This window comes from Sarcophilus harrisii, chromosome 3, assembly GCF_902635505.1.
Source record: "Sarcophilus harrisii chromosome 3, mSarHar1.11, whole genome shotgun sequence".
NCBI classification, from domain to species: Eukaryota; Metazoa; Chordata; class Mammalia; order Dasyuromorphia; family Dasyuridae; genus Sarcophilus; species Sarcophilus harrisii.
The window spans coordinates 596,431,606-596,453,738 of NC_045428.1; the positions used below are offsets into that span (position 1 = coordinate 596,431,606).

At 45.0% G+C, this 22,133-nt stretch overlaps 2 protein-coding genes across 2 annotated transcripts; both read left to right on the plus strand.

Annotated features, from left to right (window-relative positions):
• Positions 1 to 5,599: 5,599 nt before the first annotated feature.
• Positions 5,600 to 10,189, plus strand: KLK6 (kallikrein related peptidase 6). The gene is made up of 6 exons (XM_031963311.1): positions 5,600 to 5,823; positions 6,458 to 6,508; positions 6,931 to 7,087; positions 7,327 to 7,586; positions 8,102 to 8,238; positions 9,890 to 10,189. The coding sequence occupies exons 1-6, from the start codon at positions 5,790 to 5,792 to the stop codon at positions 10,040 to 10,042; spliced, it is 792 nt and encodes a 263-aa protein (XP_031819171.1). The 5' UTR covers positions 5,600 to 5,789; the 3' UTR covers positions 10,043 to 10,189.
• Positions 10,190 to 12,994: 2,805 nt separating this feature from the next.
• KLK5 (kallikrein related peptidase 5) lies at positions 12,995 to 20,062 on the plus strand. Its single transcript, XM_031963312.1, has 6 exons — positions 12,995 to 13,114; positions 14,280 to 14,372; positions 15,155 to 15,419; positions 16,787 to 17,040; positions 17,365 to 17,498; positions 18,197 to 20,062. The coding sequence occupies exons 2-6, from the start codon at positions 14,288 to 14,290 to the stop codon at positions 18,347 to 18,349; spliced, it is 891 nt and encodes a 296-aa protein (XP_031819172.1). The 5' UTR covers positions 12,995 to 13,114; positions 14,280 to 14,287; the 3' UTR covers positions 18,350 to 20,062.
• Positions 20,063 to 22,133: the final 2,071 nt, after the last annotated feature.

Genomic DNA, 22,133 nt, shown 5'->3' on the forward strand with positions numbered 1-22,133 from the left:
GTGGTCCATTTTGCCCACATCGAGTGTTTCGCTAGGAAAATCAGAATTTGATTCATATCTAGGTCTGTACAATCAAGAGAAAAAGGCCCTCACTTTCTTTGCAAGCACCCACTGTGACAAAACATTGAATGATGGAAATTTTTATTTGTTTTTAAATATTGAAGAAAACAATATACAACTTGCAAAGGCCTCACACCTGAATCAATAAGTAGGAAATAGTCCTCTTTCTTTTTCCAGTCTATGTGAGCACCTAAACTATCTTTAGATTTATAATACTATTGTGGAGGTGGAGCCCTGACAGGGAGATGGATATGACACTTAGAGTCAAGTACCTGGTGTTCTCCATCTCCTGTAGATCCTACAATACTGCAAACCTAGGGTTCTAGCATAGGCAGGGCTCCCTTATAAAGGAAAAATACTTAAATTTATTGAAAAGTAAGATCTCCTCTCCACATCCATAGAGTCCACACAATTCTCTGGACCAAAGACCGGGGGTTATTTTTTCACATCATTTTTCTGACCTTCAAGGTTCCTGTTTAGTCTCTCATTTGATTTCTCTTCCCTTCAGTTGGTTGGGATTTCTGGAACAGAAACAACTGAGTTGTCTCTATTTGATGTAATCTCTTTGGCTTTGTTGTTCCCAATCAATAAACAAATATTTATTAAGCACCTAAGCACCAGGCACTGTATTCAGCCTTTTTTTTTTAAGGGCTCGTATGCATGATCTTCTTCCAAGGGATGGAGTTTGTGGCTTCTCTCCTGAATCTGCTTTATTCTCTCCAGTCTTCAGCAATTCATCAATCCCCAGCATAGTGCTATTTGCTAAGTGAGATCCATAATCAATTGTAAGATTTTGGCCTAATCATTCACATGGGAAAAACCAAGGAGATAATGATTACCTACTTTTCATCAGAATGATATATATATTTGGATGAAGAAACAATACAGCCAGGCCAGCAGTGTGTGTTTGTTTCTCTCTCCCTTTCTTTCTCTCCTTCCTTTTCCTTTTCTGTCTCCCTCTTTCTATTTTTTTCTCTTTGTCTCTCTGTCTCTGTCTCATTCTCTTTATCTGTCTTTATCTCTGTGTATGTGTATGTTTGTCTATGTGTCTGTCTCTCTTTCTGATGGGAGTTAGGTGAATTTTCCCAGAGGATGTGTGACAAGGAACCAATCATTCAATCATTCAGTAAAGTTCAAACACACTGGGCCAGGTGCTAAAAATTCAAAGACAAAAATGAAATGGTTCCTGATCTAGAAAAGCTTATATTTCATTGGAAAGACAATATGCCTATAAATAAACATTGATAAACAGCACAATGTCCATAATGTACAAACAAGGTCCATTGATAAAGAATACAAAATCAATATAAGGTTTTTTGATGGAGAAACCATCTAGAATCATCAAGAAAGGCCTCATGTAGGACATACATCTGAACAGAATCTTGAGGAAATTAGGGATTCTAAGAGTCAGGCAGAGGTAAGGAGAGAGAATAAATAGCCTGTGCAATGGGAATGAAAGATAGTCCCTTGTAGAAAGACCCCCAAGAAGGACAATTTGGCTAGACCGCCATTCTCATTTGGATGGAGAAACAATACAGCCAGGCCAGCAGTGTGTGTTTGAGAGAATGAGAAGGGGGTGCCATATAATAAGGCTGGAAAGGTCAAGTTGGAATGTGGTTGTGCAGGTTGACTTTAAATTCCCAAAAGCAATGCTTCTCAAACTTTTGTTTTCAGTATCTTTATCCTATTAAAAATTATCGAGGATCTCTCCAAAGCGTTTTTGTTTATCTGGATTATATTTATAGACACTGACCATATTGGAAATAAAAACTATTTTTGAATTTGTAGACCCTCTAAAAGGGTTTCAGAAATCCCCAGGATTCTCTAGACCATACTTGGAGAACCACTGCCCAAAAGAAAAGGAAGCTGGGAGACATTGGAGTTTTTGGAAAGGAGAAGGAGCAAGGAAAGATGACCTTTAGGAATGCCACTTTGCCAGCATGAATTTAGGCTTGTCTTAAGATCACAAAGCTGCTAAGTGTCTGATGACAGATTTGGACTCACAAAAGACCAGTTTTCCCAAATCCTAGCCCAATGTTCTATCTCCTGAGCCCTCTAGCTGTTCATGTTTTCATTTGTAATAGGATTAATATGGAAATATAGTGTGCAGTACTTCATATATATAATTCTATGAAAAATTGCTTGCCTTCTCAAGAAGGGCAGGAGGGAGAGAATTAGGTATTTAAATAAAAAAACAACAAATGTTGTGGCTTTTTTACATGTAATTGAGAAATATTTAAATAATAATATATTGGAGAGGAAAAAGGTCATCAGTGACTGGAGAGAAGAGTGGATTAGAGTTAACACACACACACACACACACACACACACACACACACACACAGGTCTATCCTATTGTTCTATCATTTTGTGATATATTAATGAAGATCATTTTTTTTCCCCCAGGGAAAAGCATCACTGATTGGTCTTTGTGTAAGATCTGGGTCAAAATGATTGCTCTAATGGCCAGTTTATGTCACCTTCTTCCCTCTGGTGGCTGAGCCAAGAATTACAGGTTTGTGGCTGGGAGGAGAGATCAGTTTCTGTAGGGCTTAGATGTAAAATATGACCCAAGGCTGGGTGTGTCCTGGTGTGAAAACATGGGCTAGAACAAATGAACAAATGCATGTCAGGAGACAAATGTAATGGAAATCTAGAAATAGGGAAAGTTATGCTTGGAGAAAGGGAGGATTACTCCTCCTCCATTCCCCTCCCTTTTCCTCCGTTTTCCTCCCGTCCCCACGCCTTTCTTTTTCTCCCCTCCCTTTTCCTTCCTCCTCCTCTTTTTACTCCTCCCCTTCCCTCCTTTCCATTACTCTGCTATTTCCTCCTCTTTCCTCCCCTCCTCTCCCTTCCTCTTCCCTTTCTTTCCATCCCCTTTCCTATTTTGCTATCTATGAGTTGTTTCGATTGTGTCCCATGCTTCATGACCCCTCTTGGGGTTTTCTTGGCAAAGATAGTGGAGGGCTTCGCCATTTCCTTCTCCAATTAATTTTAATAAGAAAAGTTACATGACTCTCCCAAGGTTACAGAGCTAATAAGAATCTGAGGCTGGATGTGAACTCATGGAAATGAATCCATGTGCCATGAAGGGTAAAAGAAAGACAGTTTGAGACATCCTGATCTCTCCCCTGTCTTTAGGAGCAAGAATAATAATGGCTCCCATCCTATAGCATTTTAATGGGGCATCTTTGTGTAATAGCTCTTTCTTTTTAAAACCCTAATGAGGGCAGGTGTTGCTAGTATTAGTATTCCCATTTTGGAGGAGAAACTCGAGGCTTTGACCCTAAGTCAGTCTTCCTACATATAATGATCCAGTTTGACTAGAGCCCCAAGTATGGAAGGGCATGGCTTAGCTCTAGGGGAAGGGAAAGAGAGAGAGGGAAAGAGAAAAAGACAGACAGAGACAGAGACACACAGAGAGACAGAGACAGAGAGAGGAGAGACAGAGACACAGAGAGACATTCAGAGAGAAACAGAGACAGAGACAGAGAGAAATACAAAGAGGAAGACACGGAGAGAGAAAGAGAGAAAACAGATCAGAGTGACATACAGAGAGGGTGAAAAGAGGTAGAGACATAAAGATAGAGCGCGTGAGAGAGAGAGAGAGAGAGAAGGAAGGGAGGGAGGGAGGGAGAGGGAAAGAGAGACAGAAAGGGAGAGGGAAGGGAGGGAGAGAGAGAGATACAGACAGAGACAAAAATAGAGACAGGAACAGAGAGAAAGAGAGAGACAGAGACAGAGGGACAGAAAAGGGGAGAAATGGATAGATAGAGAGACAGAAACAGAAAGGGAGGAGAAAGAGACAGAGATAGAGACAGAAAGATGCACACATAGAGAGACAGACAGACAGAGAAACAGACAGAGACAGAGATAGAAAGCAGGGAGAGACAGATAAGAAACTGAGAGGAAGAATAGAGAGACAGAAACAGAGAGAGATAAGGAAAGAAAGAGAGAAAAAGAGAGATAGAGACCGAAAGAGGGAAGAGACAGAGAGAGAGGCAGAAAGACACACAGAAAAAAAGAGAGAGACAGACAGAGACATAGAGCAGGGAGAGACAGACAGATAAGAGACTAAAAGGGAGAAGAATAGAAAGACATAGAAACAGAGATGGAGAGAGGAGAGAAATAGAAAGAGACAGAGAGAGATAAGAAGAGAAAGAGAAAAAGAGAGACAGAGAATTGGAAAAGGGAGAGAAATAGAAATAAGGAGAGAAAGAAAGAAAAAGAGAGACAGAAAACAGAGACAGAGATAGAGAGGGGAGAAAAGTAGATAGAGACAAAATGAAATAAGGAGAAAGAGATAAAAAGAGACAGAGAGAGGCAGAGAAAAAGACACACACACACACACACACACACACACACACACACACACACACTCACACCCCTGGAAAGAAGCATAGAAATCCCTGGATGAGAAGGGGGAGGACTAAAAGTGGGGAAGAGCAAACCACCCAGGGAGAGAGCCTGGGAGAGAAGCAGAAAGAGAAAGAGAGCTGGGGGACGAAGTACAAATACCCCCTTGTGCACACACTCTTATATGTATGTGTGTATATATGTGTGCACAAACATGGGTCTATGAAATCCTCCCCAAAAAGAGGGGGGGGGAGGGAGAGAGAGACAGAGTCCTGCAGCGGGCAGATGGGTAACTCTCCGAAGGAGGCAGCTGGTGACCCAGTTGTGCAGGGCCAGGGACCCTGGACCAGAATGCCCCTGGGGGTGGTGGGGGAGACCCAGGGTGACTCGCTCATCACAGGCTGGTGGGAACCGTCTCATCAGGCAGGTCTGGACACAGGGCTATTGTTCTTGGGCAGACTTCCTTCTTTCCCCATCCTTCCCTTTCCTGCTCCCCAGGCCCCCCACCCTGTCCCCAGGCGGGGGGAGGGGGCCCCTCCCTGTGACACACCAACACAGTTACTGACTTTGTGGGTGTCCATGGAGGAACTTACCCACAGGAGGGTGAGTCAGCCCCAAACCCACTGAACCCAGGCGTTCGGATCCCTGTCTTCACCTGTCCAGAGACTCTGGCCTCCAGCCCTCCCGCTGCCCTTTTCCATCAAGGACTCTGGATTCTGCCCTACTATACCAGTGTTGTACACACACGTACGCACACACACACTCACACCTTAATCTCTCCTCTATCCCTCGCCATCCCGAGTCTCAGTTTCCTTGTCTGTAAAATGGTCGCCTATCCCCCTTTCCTCTCCAGCCCCAGGACCCTCGGAGCTCAGACAGCTAGAAATGATGGCCAGGGGCTGTTTGGGGGAGTCCCACCCACCATGCACTGATGTTCTCTGCAGGACCCTGGGTCCTTCCTCTTGATTTTCCGGCTTCTTGGGTGCTCAGATGCTCAAACTTCACCCCAGCGGAGACTAGGTGTCTGAGGTCAAAGGGTAAGGGAGGGCAGGGCTTCAGGTTTGCCTAAGAATGTTTGGGGGAGGTGTGGGCGGGGGCTGGGACGGGGTGGAGAGTGCGCAGGGCCTGGGGCCCTGGCCAGGTAGGGGTTAAAAGGCAGGGAGCGGAAACAGCAGAGCCGAGGATGGGCTTCTGAGAGAAAGGGCCGCTGCGGGATCACCCATTCCTCCCCTTCGGGCACCCAGCCTCTCCTTGCACCCAGTACTCTTTGTATGTTGGGCTTTTGCCTTTCCCTTTGATTTCTCCCCCCTCTCTCTCCCTGCCTCTGCCTCTGCACCTGTGTCTCACCGGCTCTCTTCTCGTCCTTCCTCTGCATGTCCAGGATCCCAGCTGGATTTCACTCAGCAGGTAAGATCAGAACCTTTTCTCCAGTCTTTGTCTGGAGCCCTGAAAATCCAGGGGCATGGACGAGGCCACGGGCAAGGGGATGGCTAATAAGATATGATGCCTTGAGAAATTATCTAGGAAAAAAACCCTCCCCATTTTATGAAAAAGAAACAGGATGATGAAATGATTTAGTCCTTGTCCCCTTTCCCCCTTGATAGTCTTATAGAGGAGCAAACTGAGGTCCAGAGAAAGGAAGGGATTTGTCTGAGGTCCCATGAATGATTCAGTGTCATTCAAGAGAAGGTTGGATGACCATTTGGAGGGGGTGTTGTGGGGATTCTCTAGCAGGTAAGGGCTGAATCAGGTGCTCTCTGGGGTCCTTTCTCACTGGGAAGTTCGGTGGTTCTGAGACTGTCGAGAGACTGGGAGTCTTGGCTCTTAAGCCATTTTAAGACCGGAGAAGTGAATTGATGAGTCAAATGGAAATTGAGGAACAGGGATGAGGTCAAAGTCAAGAGGTGAGGGTTTATCAAAGAGAAAGTAGGACAAAGATCATCAGGGATGAGTAAGTGTCCAAACTCTTGGTGAAGAGATAGGTTGGAAAGGGGTGGGGCCGATTTCAGGAACTAATTCAAGTTCCTTCCCCCTTTTCCAGGAATCACCATGGAACTGCTGACGATGTTTGCCTTGATACTGGTGACCGCAGGTGTAGAGATGAGGACGGGGATGGAGAAGGGGCTTGTGGTAGGGGATTGCGGATGGGGTATATGTGGGACTGGCAACGTGATGAAGAAAAGTTAAGGGTGAACATGGGATTGGGGATATTAGTGGGGTTGGAGTGGGTACGGGAGGGATGAGATTTGGAGGGGAGATGTGAATGGTCATGGGTTTAGAAGTGGGGATGTGAATGGTCATTTTTAGATTTAAGTTGTTTTTTTTTAAAGATTTAGATTAGGTTTAGAAGTGGGGATGTGAATATGTGAATGAGGATGGGATGACAGAAGAGTGTGGGTTGGAGTAGGGACAGATTATGAGACAGGGCAGGATGAAGATGCATTGGGGTGGAAGTCAGAGAAAGGATGAGGTCGGATTTGGGGGTAACTTATGCTCATATTTCTTCCCCTACAGCCTGGGCTGAGGAGAGGGATAAGGTCGTGGTGGGCCAGAATTGCGGAGTAAGAGAACATCCCTACCAGGCTGCTCTTTTCTATTCCAACCATTTGCTGTGTGGTGGCGTCCTCATACACCCCCAGTGGGTCCTCACTGCTGCTCACTGTCAAAAACCGTGAGTCACTTTGCCAGCCACGGGAGAGATTGTGTTTAGGTGCTAGGAGATACTTCCCTGTTGCTTCGGATTGGGATGAAAGGAAGCGTGGAGTGGGACATTCACCTCCAGCCCCGTTCTTTTCCAGAAAAATACTTTGTGTAGCATGGACCCAAGGGATGGTTGTAATCACCCAGGGAAGGAATGGGGCCTCAGCCAAGGTCAAAGGGCCCAAGGAAAAACCAGGATTTCTCCTGCAGGAAACTCCAGGTTCTCCTGGGCAAGCACAATATTCAGCAGTGGGAGCAGAGTCAACAGCTGAGCCCAGCAGTGCAGGTTATCCCACATCCGGCCTATGATAAAATGCAACATGACAATGACATCATGCTGCTGAAGCTGCCTCGACCCGTGGCTCTATCTTCCCATGTCCAGCCTCTGAATCTTCCTTGGGAATCAGACTGCACAGATAATTCCACCTCATTTTGTGTCATCTCTGGCTGGGGCAAGACAGACGAGGAAGGTAAGTGTGAGGACAGGAATGGCCGAGTAGGGGGCAAAATGGTGGGAGGCGCCAGTGTTCATTGGAAGAACCATTGACAAGGGGTGATAAAAAGTAGGAGAGATCATTGGCAGGGAAAAGAAGTCTTTGGGGGGAGGGGAAGAAGTAAGATTGGACAGGATGAACAAGCAACATAAGTGATGGTGAGAGGGTTCCATGATGATAAGGACCAATGGTGAGAGAGCCTAATAACTGGAAAGGCCAATGGTGGGAGGTATCAGTGGTGGGAGGGGCCAACAGTGGGGAGGACCAAGGAGACTAAAAGGGATCTGCCATTAGAAGGAACTCTAAAAGAAGGGATGACATCGGGAGGGAAGAATGGTAAGGCAAGAGTTCATTGGCAGGACCTCTGATGGAAAGGATCAGTCGTGGGAGAGACAAGCTTTTTTTCTAGAATATGCTTCATAACTGCATTAGCAGCTTCTAGACCTCTACTGTGTGACTGGTACACTTGTCTCTCCTTCCACTTTCCCCAGGTCATTACCCAGACACACTGCAGTGTGCCTCCATCCACCTGGTGCCTCACAAGACCTGCCAGCAGGCCTATCCCAATCAGATTACTTCCAACATGGTGTGTGCCGGAGAAAAGGATAGTGGAAAAGACTCTTGCCAGGCAAGTTGGGGGACGTAGAGTCAGACAGGCAGGGAAGGAGATGCATAGAATCAGAAAACTGGAGACATAAGAGAAATGAAGAACAGAGAGAGAGAGAGAGACAGAGACAGAGAAAGAGAGAAAGAGAGAGACAGAGAGACAGAGACAGTGAGAGATAGAGACAGAGAAAGAAGAGAAAGAGAAACAGAGAGACAGAGAGAGAAGGGAGGGAAGGAGGGAAGGGGGGAGAGAGAGAGAGAAAGAGAGGGAGAAAGAGAGAAAGAGAGAGAGAGAGAAAGAGAGAGAGAGAGAGAGAGAGAGAGAGAGGGGAGGGAAGGAGGGAGAGAGAGGAGAGAGGTGGGGGGGAGAGGAAGAAAGGAAGGGCCCTTAGAAAACATAACTGATACAAAGTTTAAGAATGCAACACTAATGTAAATAATTAGCAGCTAACAAGCATTTAGTAATTATTTATTTTGGATCAGACACTATGCTAAGTGCCAGGGTTATGAGGTAAGACAAAGGAAGCCCCAGACTTTAAGGAGCACATATTCTAGTGGGAGACATAGCACGCAAACAACAATGGACCTAAAAGATAAGTAAATAATATGACATGATATGATATTATATGACATAAGATAGCATAACATAATATAATATACTGTAGTATTTGTATAACATAGTTTATATTATGTACCACATATACACTATATATAAGTATAATATAATATAATGTAACATAATATAACAATATAATATAGTATAACATAATATAATGTAACAATATAATGTAGCATAGTGTAATATACCAATATAATATAATGTAGTACACTATAGTATACTGCATATATATAATATAGATGTTATACTGCAATATAGTCTAACATAATAAAATGTAATATAACATAACATAATATAGTATAATATAATATAACAATATAAGATACATTGTTTGGTCATTTTTGAATTGTGTCCAACTCTCTGTGACCCTGTTTGGGGTTTTTGTGGCAAAAATGTGGGAGTCATTTCTCATTTCTTTCTCCAGATCGGTTTATAGATGAGGAAACTGAGGCAAATAAGAGTTAAATGACTTGCCAAGGAGTATTTGTCATTTCTTTCTCCAGATCATCTTATAGAGGAGGAAATTGAGGCAGATAGTTAAATGACTTGCCAAGGCTCACACAGCTAATAAGGCCTAATTTAAACTCAGGAAGATGAATTTTCCTGATTCTAGGTTTGACATTCAATCTATTACACCACTTTATGATTATAATATGGCATAATATAATATAATATAATGCAATATAACATAATGCAATACAATACAATGCAATGTAATGTATTATAATGAACTATAACACAACACAATACAATATAACAATATTATATAATATATTATAAATGGAAGGCAATTTTAGAGAACGGTCTAGCAGAAACGGAGAGAAAGGACAACTAGGAAGGGACAAAAAGTGAGATTTGAAACAAAAAAGAGGAGGTAGAGGAGTAAGGAGGCTGGAGGCAGGACAAGGGCAGGAGAGGTGTCTCTGAATCAAACTATTGCCACATCTGATCCATGAGGGCTTCTCCATTTATCTCCAGTTCTTCTGGAGTATCTGCCTCTGTTTCCATTCCCCTCTCTATCTATTTGTCTCACTCTCTCTCCTTTTCCCTCCAGGGTGATTCCGGCGGACCCCTGGTATGTCAGGGACGACTTCGGGGTCTGGTGTCATGGGGGGAGGTGCCCTGTGGCTCAGCCCAGAAGCCAGGAGTCTACACTGACGTGTGCCGATACCGTGACTGGATTCGAAGAACAATTCGAGCCAGATGATCTTCATTTGCAGTTTCTGATCTCTGATCCCACTGGCTGGTTCCATGTACTTATGCATCAAACTTACCTTGGTCCCTTTTTTTTTTCCTCTCCTCCCACAAATTGTACACTGAAACCAACACATTCAATAAACCAGAATTGGCTGTCTTTCCCATGCAAATCAATCTAATCCTGAAATCAAAATCAAGATCTTTCTTGAGATCAATCTCTCCCTTTCTAAAATTGGGAGGTTGTAGGAGAAAAGGGGTTCTTAACCTTGTGCGTGTGTGTGTTTTGTGTGTATGTGTGATGGAGATGGACCCTTTTCAAAATAATGGTTTGTTATTTACATTTGTAACTAGAAAAATAGAAAAGAAAAGGTTAAGTTTCAGTTAGGATTTTGTGAAAAATCAAGATGTAATTTTTCCTGATCTAACTATCAGTGAAGCCCTGGATAGTACAATCTCTGAGATTCCTTTTCTAAATCCTATATTCCTCTATCCTTCCCCAAAACACCTTCCTCTTCTTCTTGATTCCTAAGACTTTCTTTTTTAAATTCTTCCTTACCCTCCCAGCCCCTGATCAAGTCCCACTTCTTTCTTGAACCTTCCCTGATCATCTCAGTCCATGGGGACTTCTGTCACTCTGAATCCCTGGGAAAAGTTATATGAAAAGGCTTGAGAGTCTGGAGGCCTGACTTTGTGCTCTTGTCTCCCTAAGATCAGGGAAGATCTGAAAGGATCTGGAAGGTTTGGGGGAGAGAAGAGAAAGGTCATTGTGTGTTTTAACTTCAGCCTGGAGAGGAGGTGGAGAAGGGCTCAAGATGAGTCAGAGTACGATGAAGTGTGAAAGAATGAATGCACAAGACAGGCTTGGCAGAAATAGACAAAGATACACAAACCTAGAGCCGATGACAAAGAGAGCTACAGGGAGATAAAGGCAGAGGGGCGAGGAGGGAGCTGCAGAAGGAAAGGGAGGGGAGAGAACTGACCTAAGGAAAGAGACAGTAGGAGGGAGCCAGAGGGGGAAATAATGACAAAGTGGCAATAGATCAAGGCACTGCACACAAGACAGACACCCTCTTAGGATGAAAGAAAGGGCTGAGAAAACAAATATGGGTGAGATAGAAAGAGACAGAAGCAGAGAGAGAAAGAGATACAGAGATGAGAGAGACAGAGACAGAGACAAAGAGAGACAGAAACACAGAGAGAAGACACAGAGATAATAGACAGAGACAAAGACCCAAAGATAGAGAGAGATGCAGAGACAGATACATAGAGAGAGACAGAGAGATAGATAGAAAAGAAGAGGAAAGCAGATACACGGAGAGACAAAGGGAGATAGAGACAGATAGTGAAAGACGGAGACACTGAGACAGAGAGAGGCAGAGAGAGAGAGAGACACCAAAACACACAGAGAGAAAGACAGATGGGCACAGAGACAGAGACACAGAAAGACAAAGACAGAGAGATAGAGACACAGAGGCATAGATATACAGAGAAACAGAGACAGAGGAGAGGAGAGACAGACACACACAGAAAGACACAGAGAGAGGGAGAGGAAGAGACAAAGAGAGAAGAGGAGAGACAAGAGACACACACAGAGAAAAACACAGAGCCAAAAGAACAGACACAGAGAAACAAATAAAAAGAGATGCAGAGACAGAAAGAGACAGAAAGAGGGAGAAGAGGAGAGGAGAGGCAGAGACACAGAGTCACAGATATACACAGAGACACAGAGAGGGAGAGAGAGAGAGACAGAGGCAGAGAGATAGAGAGACAAAGACACATACAGATAGAAGAGAGAAACAAAGAGACAGAGAGAGTCATAGAAAGAAAGAGTCAGAGAGAACTTCCAGAGAAAGGGGAACTTAGGAAGGTAAGAAGAGAGATAAGAATAAAGAAGAGAAAAGGAAGAGTAGGGAGGGGAGAGGATCAAAGGAAGACAAAAAAAAAAAAGAGGAAAAAAGTGGGAGGAGAAAGAGGAAAAGGAGGAGGACGAGAGAAGAGTGGGAGAGACAGCACCCGGACAGAGCTTGGGAAAGGAGCACCCCCAGAGTCCTAGACAGGGCCCCAGGGTGGGGCGGTGGCATTGGGGCAGTGGGGCTTCCTAAAGAGCCCGATCCCTTCCCGTGAGCCTCCCCTCTCTTCCCTTCTCTGCCCCGCCCCCACCCTCCTAAGCGAGCCTCTTTCCCCATCAGGGCGAGGTCTCTCTCCTCCTACTCTCGGCTCCCTCCCTTTCAGTTGGGGACCAGCCAAGTTCCCATACTTCAGGGCTCCCTGCTCCCTGCTGCTGCTGCTCCTCTGCCTCCCCCCGCTCCAGGTTCCGTAACATCCCCTTCCCCCCCAACACACTCGGTTTGCCCCCCCACCCCCACCCACCCCCACTCCCCTCTTTCCGCAGCTCGGAGCAGAGGCAGCGGGATGGAGAGCGCAGTGATGTGGCGGGGCTGCCAGAGGGAGACATAAGCACAGAGACAAACAAGCGGGAGACACAGTCCCAAACCCAAGGAGACAGCACCAGGAAGCCCCTGAGCCAGAGACATCCCCAGGGACTCAGAGACACCGAAATTCAGGGTCTGGAGAGGCAGGCGAGCAGAGACCCAGACAGAGACAGTTGAGACACAAAGTCCTGAGGGAGAGACTTTTTCGAGGTTCCCAAAATATTATAACGTGGGGCAGAGAGACCCCCGAAGTAGCGAGCCAAGCCGGGACCCGGAGGGCGCAGGCAGGACCGAGGGCCGGGGGCCGGGGGCCGCCGCACCCGGAGGACACTTCAGGGAGGCTTTTCCAGCCCGGCCTTCTCTGAGAGTCAGGCGGCTGCTAGAAACCGGGCGAGGGCGAGGGCGAGGGCGGAGGGCAGGCACCTAAACCCGAACCCGACGTCCTGCCCCGAGCGCCTCACCCTCCTGTTGGGAATGCGACCGGGGGCAGGAGGCAGGGGGCGGTGGGCCAGCCACTTAAAAGCGCAGAGGAAGCGGGAGGAGGAGGCGAAGCCAGAGCTGGAGGCTGAAGGACCCGAAGGCCGGGAGGGAGGCTGGCAGAGCTCGGTGGCCCTTAGCCCGCCCCGCTGTGCCCCTCGGGCCAAGTGCAGGTACTTCCCCGGGATGCGGCGCGCTTTCCTCGTAGCTGCAGGGGCTCGGGCGGGGATGCCCCGGGCGCCGCTCGCCTGTATCTCAGCTCCTGCGCCTTCTCCACACCTGTCTCTCAGGCTCTCCTGTATCCCGGCTCCTCCACACCTGTCTCTCAGGCTCTCCTGTATCTCCCCTCCTGCGCCTTCTCCACACTTGTCTCTCAGGCTCTCCTGTGTCTCCCCTCCTGGACCTTCTCCACATCTCTCTCAGGCTCTCCTGTTTCTGGGCTCCTGTGCCTTCTCCATGTCTGTCTCTCAGGATCTCCTGTATCTCGGCTCCTGCGCCTTCTCCACGTTTGTGGAGGGCGGCTCTGCTGTAAGCTCTGAACGTCTCTGGACCCTTATTTCTCTCCCTACCACTCCATCTGTTCTTTTTGTTTGGGTCTGATTGTGTGCGTTTCTATCCTTCACCCTGATTTTTTGACCCTCTCTTTCTCTGTTTCTTTGTCCCGGGTCTGGTCCCATTCTCTGTTATCTCTCCCGTGGCTTCTCAGTTCTTTCTATTATTTTTCATCTTTGCCTCTTTGAATCTCGGTGGCCCTTTTTATTAACCTTCTTCTGCCCATATTTGTGATTTCCCACCTCGGTCTCACTTTGGGCCTCCCCTCAATCACTGAAACCCAGACCTTTTTTAAAATGAAACTCTCTATTCCCTGCCCAGGGAGGACTGAGGGAGGACATGAGAACAAGAGTGGAGACCAAGGGCTTTGCCAAGGCTTAGGGCATGGAGGTCTGGAGTCAGAATTTGGCGATTCAAATTCTGGCCTTGCCAGTTACTAGGTATATGACCTCAGTCAAATCACTTAAAGAGCCTGGGACTCAGTTTCCTCATCTACCAAATGAAAGCCTTGAACTAGATGATCTCTAAAGTTCCTTCCTATGGCCCCATGAAAACAATAGTTTGCTTTGGAGCCTGTCTCCATCATTTATTTGGTATGTGATCCGTTCTCACTTTAACTAAGCTTTATTTTCCCAATCTATAAAATAGGCACACTAAGATTTACTTGCATCCTCTGCCTCCTTGGAATATTTTGAGGAAACAAAGGGACTAGAAAAATGTGAATATCATCAGGACAGGATTTCAGAGACTGAATCCCTTCTTTTCTATCTCTTATTCAACTCCCAGGTGCAGTAATGCTACCTCCAGGGGGTTCTCCTTGGACCTGGACGCTGGTATTCCTGATGTCAGTTCTGATCATGGGAGATCCAGGTCTGACAGGTAGGCTGTGTGAGTCTGAAAATTGTGTGAATGGGTGTGTATTGTGTGTGTGTGTGTGTGTGTGTGTGTGTGGGAGAGCATGGACATATAAGACACAAGGAGGGATAAAGGAGGAAAGGAAGAAAAGGAGAAAGGGAAAGAGAAAGAAAGAGGAAAAGGAGAGAGGGTGAGAGAAAGAGAAGAAGAATTTGAAGAGAAAGATGAGAAGAGGAAGAAGAGGATGAGAAGGAAGAAGAGGAGGAAGAGGAAGCAAAAGAGGAGGAGGAGAGGGGAAGGGAAAACAAGGATAAGTTTTGAGGGAAAAGAGGTTGGAAAGAAGTTCCTTGGAAGGAGATTAAGAAAAGCTTAAGAATGGATGGAGATCAGCAGCTCCAGAAGAATCAGGGCAAACAAGACCTGAATGGTTCAATTCAATTCAGTAAGCCTGATAATGAGGATGTCCTTGGCCATCTTAAAAATCATCATCTCAGTAAGTAGTAGTGATGGGAAGGAGAATCCATATGAAACGGCTTTAGTGAGCATAGTTGTTTTCAAGGAAATTGGCAGTGAGAGGAAGAAGTGAAGGGGGTTTTGGGAAGAAGGTCTGGGGGCTCCTTTTTTAGATTCTTAATTCATTGGGCCAGTTGTCCAAGAGCTTTTTCCTGCCTCTCTCAACCTGCTCCAGCTCCATCAAGCTTCAACCTAGCCCATCCTAAGTCCTATACCCCAAGGTCCATTCCTTGAGTCCAGACCCCACCCCAAGCTCAGAACCTACCTCCCATGAAAATTCATCCCACCCCCAGGGCAGAAGAATGGGGCCCACTTGGAGAACCAGGCCTGCCAGGAGGCTGGGAGCCACCAGCAAGCTGGGAGCAATCGGCAGGTGGTGAACCGCCAGGAGGGTGATGCCGATCGGGATTCTGAGAGTCGCATCTTGAACGGCAGAGACTGTGAACCCCAAAGCCAACCCTGGCAGGCAGCTTTGTTTTTGAAACCAAATAGACTCTTTTGTGGGGCAGTGTTGATCCATCCCCAGTGGGTGCTCACGGCTGCACATTGCCAGAAACCGTAAGTAAAGAGGGAAAGGGGATGGATGGGTGGGGATGAGGAGACAAGGCAGGAGAGATGGAGATAAAGGATAAGTGAGAAGAGTGAAGACAGCAAAATGTGAATTCAAATCCTGTCCCTGACACTAGGTGCTAACTCAGAGGCACAATGAATTAATGGGTAGAGTGTTGATCTTGGAGTTATGAAGAACTGTGTTCAAGTCCTATCCCAGACACTTAATAGCTATGTCACTTTGACCAGACCTTCCAGCCCTCATATAAGACATAGGGAGGGATAAAGGAGGAAAGGAAGAAGAGGAGAGAGAAAGGGAAAGAGAAAGAAAGAGGAAAAGGAGAGAGAGTAAGAGAAAGAGAAAAAGAAGTTGAAGAAGGAGAAGGAAGAGAAAGAGGAGGATGAGAAGGAAAAAGAGGAGGAAGAGGAAGCATGTCCTCATATCCTATCCCTCATATCCATGCCCTCATAATTCCCCATGCCTGGCGTGTGAGTCTGAGAGGAGATATGGTGTGTAAAGTGCTAGGCTAGCATCCCAGCACCAGGATAACTATCCCTGGGGTCTGGAAGATGCCCTGAGCAAATCGCTTCACTGACCGCTTCCATTTCCTCAACTCTCAAATCTGCCAGGGTTGTGGAGAGAAACATGAGATAATATCGGTAAGACATCTTTAGTAGGGGCTCTACAAATGCTCCTTCCCTTTCCTTGCTCTCCCCCCCACCCCCGACTCATTTGAGTCTTAATCTTGGGAAGTGAATATCCAACTTTGTCAATTTTATTTTCCACATAGGGAAACTGAGGCTCCTAAAGATTATGCCTTGGCCCTCCTGACATAGCAAGTATGGAAGCAAAATATTAGAGCCCTTAATTTATAGGTAAACACTTTAAGTATTTGTCGGAGGTGGGGTTAGCACCCTGTCCATTCAGACTCTAAGATCACTACATGCTGAGTTACTCACATCTGGCGTCCCATGCTTTAAATCTATTTCTCTGCCTCTTTCTGGGACATCTCTGTCTAGACAGATCACAGGCAGGATATAGAACTGAGAGGACCCTTTGGCGTTCAATAGTTTAATACTCACATTTTACAGGTATGCAAACAAACCCAATGCTGAAATGTGTGTAATCCTCATGGATATATATATTTTTTGGCTGAGGCAGTTGGGGTTAAGTGACTTGCCCAGGGTCTCAGAGCTAGCTAGGAAGTATGAAGTGTCTGAGATGAGATTTGAACTCAGGTCCTCCTAGTTTCAGGGTTGGTGCTCTATCCACTGTGCCACCTAGCTGGTCCTTCCCCATGGACATCTATAGGATTGGCAGTGAGGCTGGGGCTGGGGTGAGGGTGCACCAGTGACCTCTCTACTAACTTCTGCAGTTCCTATATTGTTGCCCTGGGCCGGCATCGTCTCCATGGTTATGGTGTAAGCCAGAGGAATCTCCGTGGCGTCCAGTCTTTCCCCCACCCCAACTATACCCGGCCAGCTCACTCTAATGATCTCATGCTAATTAAATTGAACAAAAAAGTCTCAGAAACAAAAAGCATCAAAGCCATTAACATCTCAACTCAGGCCCCAACTACTGGGTCCAAATGTCTCGTCTCAGGCTGGGGGACCACCAACAGCCCTCAAGGTAAGCCCTGGCCCTTTCTGTTTCTGGGTCTTCCTTTTCTCAATCTGGTCTTTGTCCATCTCCATGTCTGTTTCCATTGATATCCAAAGAAAGTGTTAAATTTTTACTCAAAAGATCTGGCTTCAAAGTCTTTCTCTGCTACTTTTGGTAAGAATTTAAACCCCCTTGGGTCAGTTTCATTTTGTTTTCCATCCCTCCCCACCAAAGAGGGGCTTTTTTGGACTTGATCTTGGCCATCCCTTCCAGCTCCATGAATTCTGCACTTGTTGGCATTGGTGTGGCTATCCCAGCTGGAGTCTCTGACCCCAACTCTTGGTTTCCCAGTTCAGTATCCTGAGACCCTACAGTGTCTGGATGTCATGATCCTGTCTCAGGAGACCTGCCAGAAAGCCTATCCTGGGGAGATCAAATCTAGCATGTTTTGTGCTGGAGATGAAGCTGGCAAGGATTCCTGTCAGGTACGCCTTCAGCACCTCACGCAACATGAATATAAGGAAGCCGTGGGGGAAGGGAAAGGAAGGAAGGCTGAGGAAGAGGCTGAAGGATGGTGGAATGAAGGTAAAGGGAAGTAGAATGGGGAAGCAGTTGAGGGAGGGAAAGAGAGAAGAGACAGGTGCAGAGAATGGGAAGGATTGAAATGATCTGTATTTGCTTTCTATCCCCACCTTTCACTATTCTCCCCTTCCTCTCCTTTTCTCTCTGTCTCTCTATCTCTGTCTCTGTCTCTATTTCTGTCTCTGCTTCTGTCTCTCTGTTTTTGTCTCTCTCTCTCTGTCTCTGTCTTTGTCTCTCTCTCTGTCTCTTTCCCTCTCTCTATCTTTCTCTTTCTCCTCTTTTCTCTGTGTCTCTGTCTCTGCCTCTGTTTCTGTCTGTCTTTCTCTCTCTCTCTCTCTCTCTCTCTCTCTCTCTCTCTATATATATATATATATATATATATATATATATATATATATATGTCTTTCTTTCCTCCCTTCTCTCTTCTCTGTCTGTGTCTGTGTCTGTGTCTCTTTCTCTATTTCTCCCTCTCTCCATCTCTCTCCTCCCTCCCTCACTTTGGTCTCTTTTCTCCTGTTTTGATACTGTCTTTAACTCTCCTCCTCTTTGTTTATCTTTCTTCACCTCCCCCTTATCTCTTTTCCTTGTTCTTTCTTCCCAGGGTGACTCAGGGGGCCCTGTGGTCTGCAATGGAATGCTTCAGGGCCTGGTATCCTGGGGGGATGTTCCATGTGGAAAGCCCAACAAGCCTGGAGTCTATACCAACCTCTACATGTTCAACAATTGGATCAAAGACACCATCAAAAACAATTGATTTAAGGGGACACTGGCCTGTAGATCCCTAGTCTGTATCTTGTTCAGAGATCCAGGAGCTCAGGCCCCTCGGTTCCCCATTCTCTCAGGGATGTGGGCACCCCCACTTCTATAAAGCTCAGGGACATCCATTATCTAGACCCTCAATTTTTGTCTCTGGAGGACCCAAGGATTTGGCTCCTACAGGGGCCCAGACCTTGTACATTCTTCCCTAACTTTCCTTCAGAGAGTGAAAATTCCCCTTTGTCTCTTGTGTGAAGACACCTAGAAGGAATCTGTCTGAGATCTCCATCCCTCTTCCTCTCTGAGCCTTCTTATCTAACATTCTCCCCCTGCACGTCCCCCAGCCCATCATTCCCTTTGTCCCTCCTCGAGCCCTCCAGTGTAAGCTTGGTCTCCATTAATCTCTCTGCTTGCAGTGGATTTGGAATCAAGGAAACCTGGGTTCAAACTCCAAGTCACGAACATCTTTGTGCCTCAGTTTCCTCTTCTGTAAAGTAAGGCTAACGACAGGAGCTGCATCACAGAATTGTCAAATTCAAATGAGATCATGTGCATAAACCATTTTACAAATTCCAAAATATTACATGAGTCTGAGCTATTTATATTATTCATAGGAAAAGTCTGTAGACTCTCCCTAGAGGGGTTGATGAAAAAGTAACTTTGGTTTAGTGGGAAGAGTCAGAGAAGGTTTTTTATTTAATCTCACTTCCACCACTTAATACCAGTGTGATCTTGGTCTCATCCCCTCCTTGACACCCTAGTTTCCTCTTCTAATAAATTCATGGATTGGGCTTGATGGCCTCTGAGATGTCTTCCAGATCCTTCCTTACAAAACTAAAATTCTTCTGGATGAGAAAACTACAATACTAATGTCGTTCTGAATGAGGAAAGTCTCTGACCACCTGGATCATTGCTCGGGCATGTTCTACCTCTTCCCTTGTCATCATGAATCTCTGCCTCAGCCAAAGAAGGAGGGAAGAGTATTTCTTGGCAGGGATACCCTAGGAAAGGGGATGAGAACAGACTTTTCATACTAGGAAGAATTTGGGAACCAATGGTTTGTCCCTAAGGTTGATAAGGTTTCCTCTCATCTAGGAATGAAGAGGATTTATCCTAGGATAATTGAAGTTTTCCCCTGGGGGATCTGGGAAGACCAATTGAGATTTGTCCTGGAGACAATATATATTTCATCTGGGGGCTCTACGATCCATGAATGGACCAACCACTAGCAACCAATAAGACTTCCTCTTGTTGCACTTGAGATGGACAAAGGTTCCTCTTGGTATTTACGGCTTCCTTCAGGGACCCAAGAGAGTTCTTCCTTCCAGCTGGCATGGGTGGGGACCTGTCCTCACTCTCCCTCGGAACAAAGGGGAACTACTGAGGAAATCCATCTGGTATAGATGGGTCTGCTTCTCAGGACCAATAAGCGCTCATTCTGGAACAATAATTCCTCTTTGGGCAGAGTTTTCCATCTGCCTAGTGTAGATTGTATTGAAACATATGAAGCTTTACTGAAGGAAGGAGTCATAAGTTATTATAGTCCTTCTTGTGTTCTTCTAAGACCAGTGAAAGCTTATCTATAACAACAAAATTTAACTTTCCAATTCAATAAACATTTCCTTTTTAATGACTTTTATTGCCATATTTTGTTTTATACATCACCTAAATTTCCTCTTTATACCTTTTGACTATTCTTTAATTCTAGTGCCTTCTTTCTGTTAACTATTTCTATTTATCCTGTGTATAGTTCATTTGTACATATTTATTTACCTTTTAATTCTTCATTAGATTGTGAACTCTTCAAGAGTAAAGGCTTAACTTTCGACTTTGTTTCTGCGATGTGTTGCGCAGTTGGGGTTTCTTCATTCAGTTGTGTCCAACTTTTTGGTACCATATGAACCATACTGTCCATCTGTCTATTTCATCTAGAATAGTGTTTCTTTATTTATTTATTTTTTTTCTTTTTGACCATGGATCTTTTTGTCCATCTGATGGAACTATGGGTCTTTCTTTGGCAAATACTTATAAGTGCATAAAATAAAACCCACAGGATTCCAAAAGATCCCAGTTAGATTAAGTAGTTAAATTCATGAATGCCAACTGGAAATCTGTCCTCATGAAGGTGATTAGAATGGGATAAGGCCACACCTATGTGTGGAATTGCTGGAATCCCTGAATCAAGATGCACCATGTTACTTAGTAGGCAATGGAGAGCCAATGACAGTTGTTGAATACGATCACAAGGTCACATGTAAAAAGAAGGTTGAAGACCCTGGCAGCAAAGTAGATTGGACAGAAGAAAGAACACAATTAGGAAATGATTATAATAATTGGGTGGTGGGATTGATCTATCACAGCTATTTTGAGAGTGGAGAATAGGAGTTGGAGAGGAGGAAATTTGTGAAGAGGTAGGGTCAGCTGATGAGTCCTGGAACATTAGGGGCCTAATTGGGACTGAGCATCTTGGCTGCCATCTTTTTTTATCCCTGGCACCCAGCACAGGTCTTTACACATAGTAGGAAGTTAGCAAATGTTGATTGACAGCGTTTGCTGAAGAAATGATGATAAGGTACGGGCTCTTTTTCATAGTCTCATGATAGAGCCACAATGGTTCCTATGTCAAGGAGCTTAAGTCTAATGGAGGAGATGGCAGAGATATAAATAAGGATAAACAATGGGTGGACCTGTTCTTTCACTGGTATTGGGAAATCCCAGGTGAGGAAACTCCTATCAATGAAGATTTGTGCCTTCTCTGAAACTTAGTCTTTGAATTGAGTCCCAGAGTATTAAGAGGGTGAGTCTACAGCCACACAGTCAGTATTTGTGACTAGTAAAACTTGAATCCAGATTGTCTTGACTGCAAAATGTCTTTTAAATCAGGACTTCTCTTAGGAAAATGCTACATAGATGTGTTTGGTACGGGCCAGGGAAAGTCCCAACACATTTCTTCTTTTTTTTTTTTTTTTTAATTTTTAATAGCTTTTTATTTACAAGTTATATGCATGGGTAATTTTACGGCATTGACAATCGCCAAACCTTTTGTTCCAAATTTTCCCCTCCTTCTCCCCCACTCCCTTCCCTAGATGGCAGGATGACCAATACATGTTAAATATGTTAAAGTATAAATTAAACACAAAATAAGTATACATGTCCAAACCATTATTTTGCTGTATAAAAAGAGTCAGACTTTGAAATAGTAAACAAAACTAGTAAACAATTAGCTTGTGAAGGAAATCAAAAATTCAGCCAGACAAAAATAGAGGGATTGGGAATTCTATGTTATGGTTCATAGTCATCTCCCAGAGTTCTTTCACTGGGTGTAGCTGGTTCAGTTCATTATTGCTCCATTGGAACTGATTTGGTTTATCTCATTGCTGAAGAAGGCCATGTCCATCAGAATTGATTATCATATTGTATTGTTCCAACACATTTCTTGTAAAAAATTTATTGAGGAAGAGAACCCATTCAGCTGATACAGCGTTGGAGAAGTGACCTAAGGTTTCATGGAGAGGGTCTGTGCTGTATTCAATCAATAGATCAATTAAAACACATTTATTTATTACTTATTGTACTCTGCTAGACACCAGAGGTACAAAGACCAAAAAAATATTCCTCCCCTCAAGGAGCTTGTTCTCTATCAGGAAAGACACTTTGCACACTTATAAGCATGTATAGTATATATTTTTGGGGGTGGGAAAGCATTAGAAGCTGTGTGAGTAGAAATAGTCTCATACAGGATATGGGGCTTGAAATGAGCTTTGAAAAACAGTAAGGATTTT

Bases quoted from the DNA above. Each gene is read 5' to 3' on its own strand.
- KLK6 (XM_031963311.1), top strand. From the start codon at position 5,790: ATGTCCAGGATCCCAGCTGGATTTCACTCAGCAG. The intron at 6,509-6,930 runs GTGTAGAGATGA...CTTCCCCTACAG, and splicing joins CTTGATACTGGTGACCGCAG to CCTGGGCTGAGGAGAGGGAT. The intron at 8,239-9,889 runs GCAAGTTGGGGG...TTTTCCCTCCAG, and splicing joins GTGGAAAAGACTCTTGCCAG to GGTGATTCCGGCGGACCCCT.
- KLK5 (XM_031963312.1), top strand. From the start codon at position 14,288: ATGCTACCTCCAGGGGGTTCTCCTTGGACCTGGACGCTGGTATTCCTG. The intron at 15,420-16,786 runs GTAAGTAAAGAG...TAACTTCTGCAG, and splicing joins GCTGCACATTGCCAGAAACC to TTCCTATATTGTTGCCCTGG. The intron at 17,041-17,364 runs GTAAGCCCTGGC...TTGGTTTCCCAG, and splicing joins GACCACCAACAGCCCTCAAG to TTCAGTATCCTGAGACCCTA.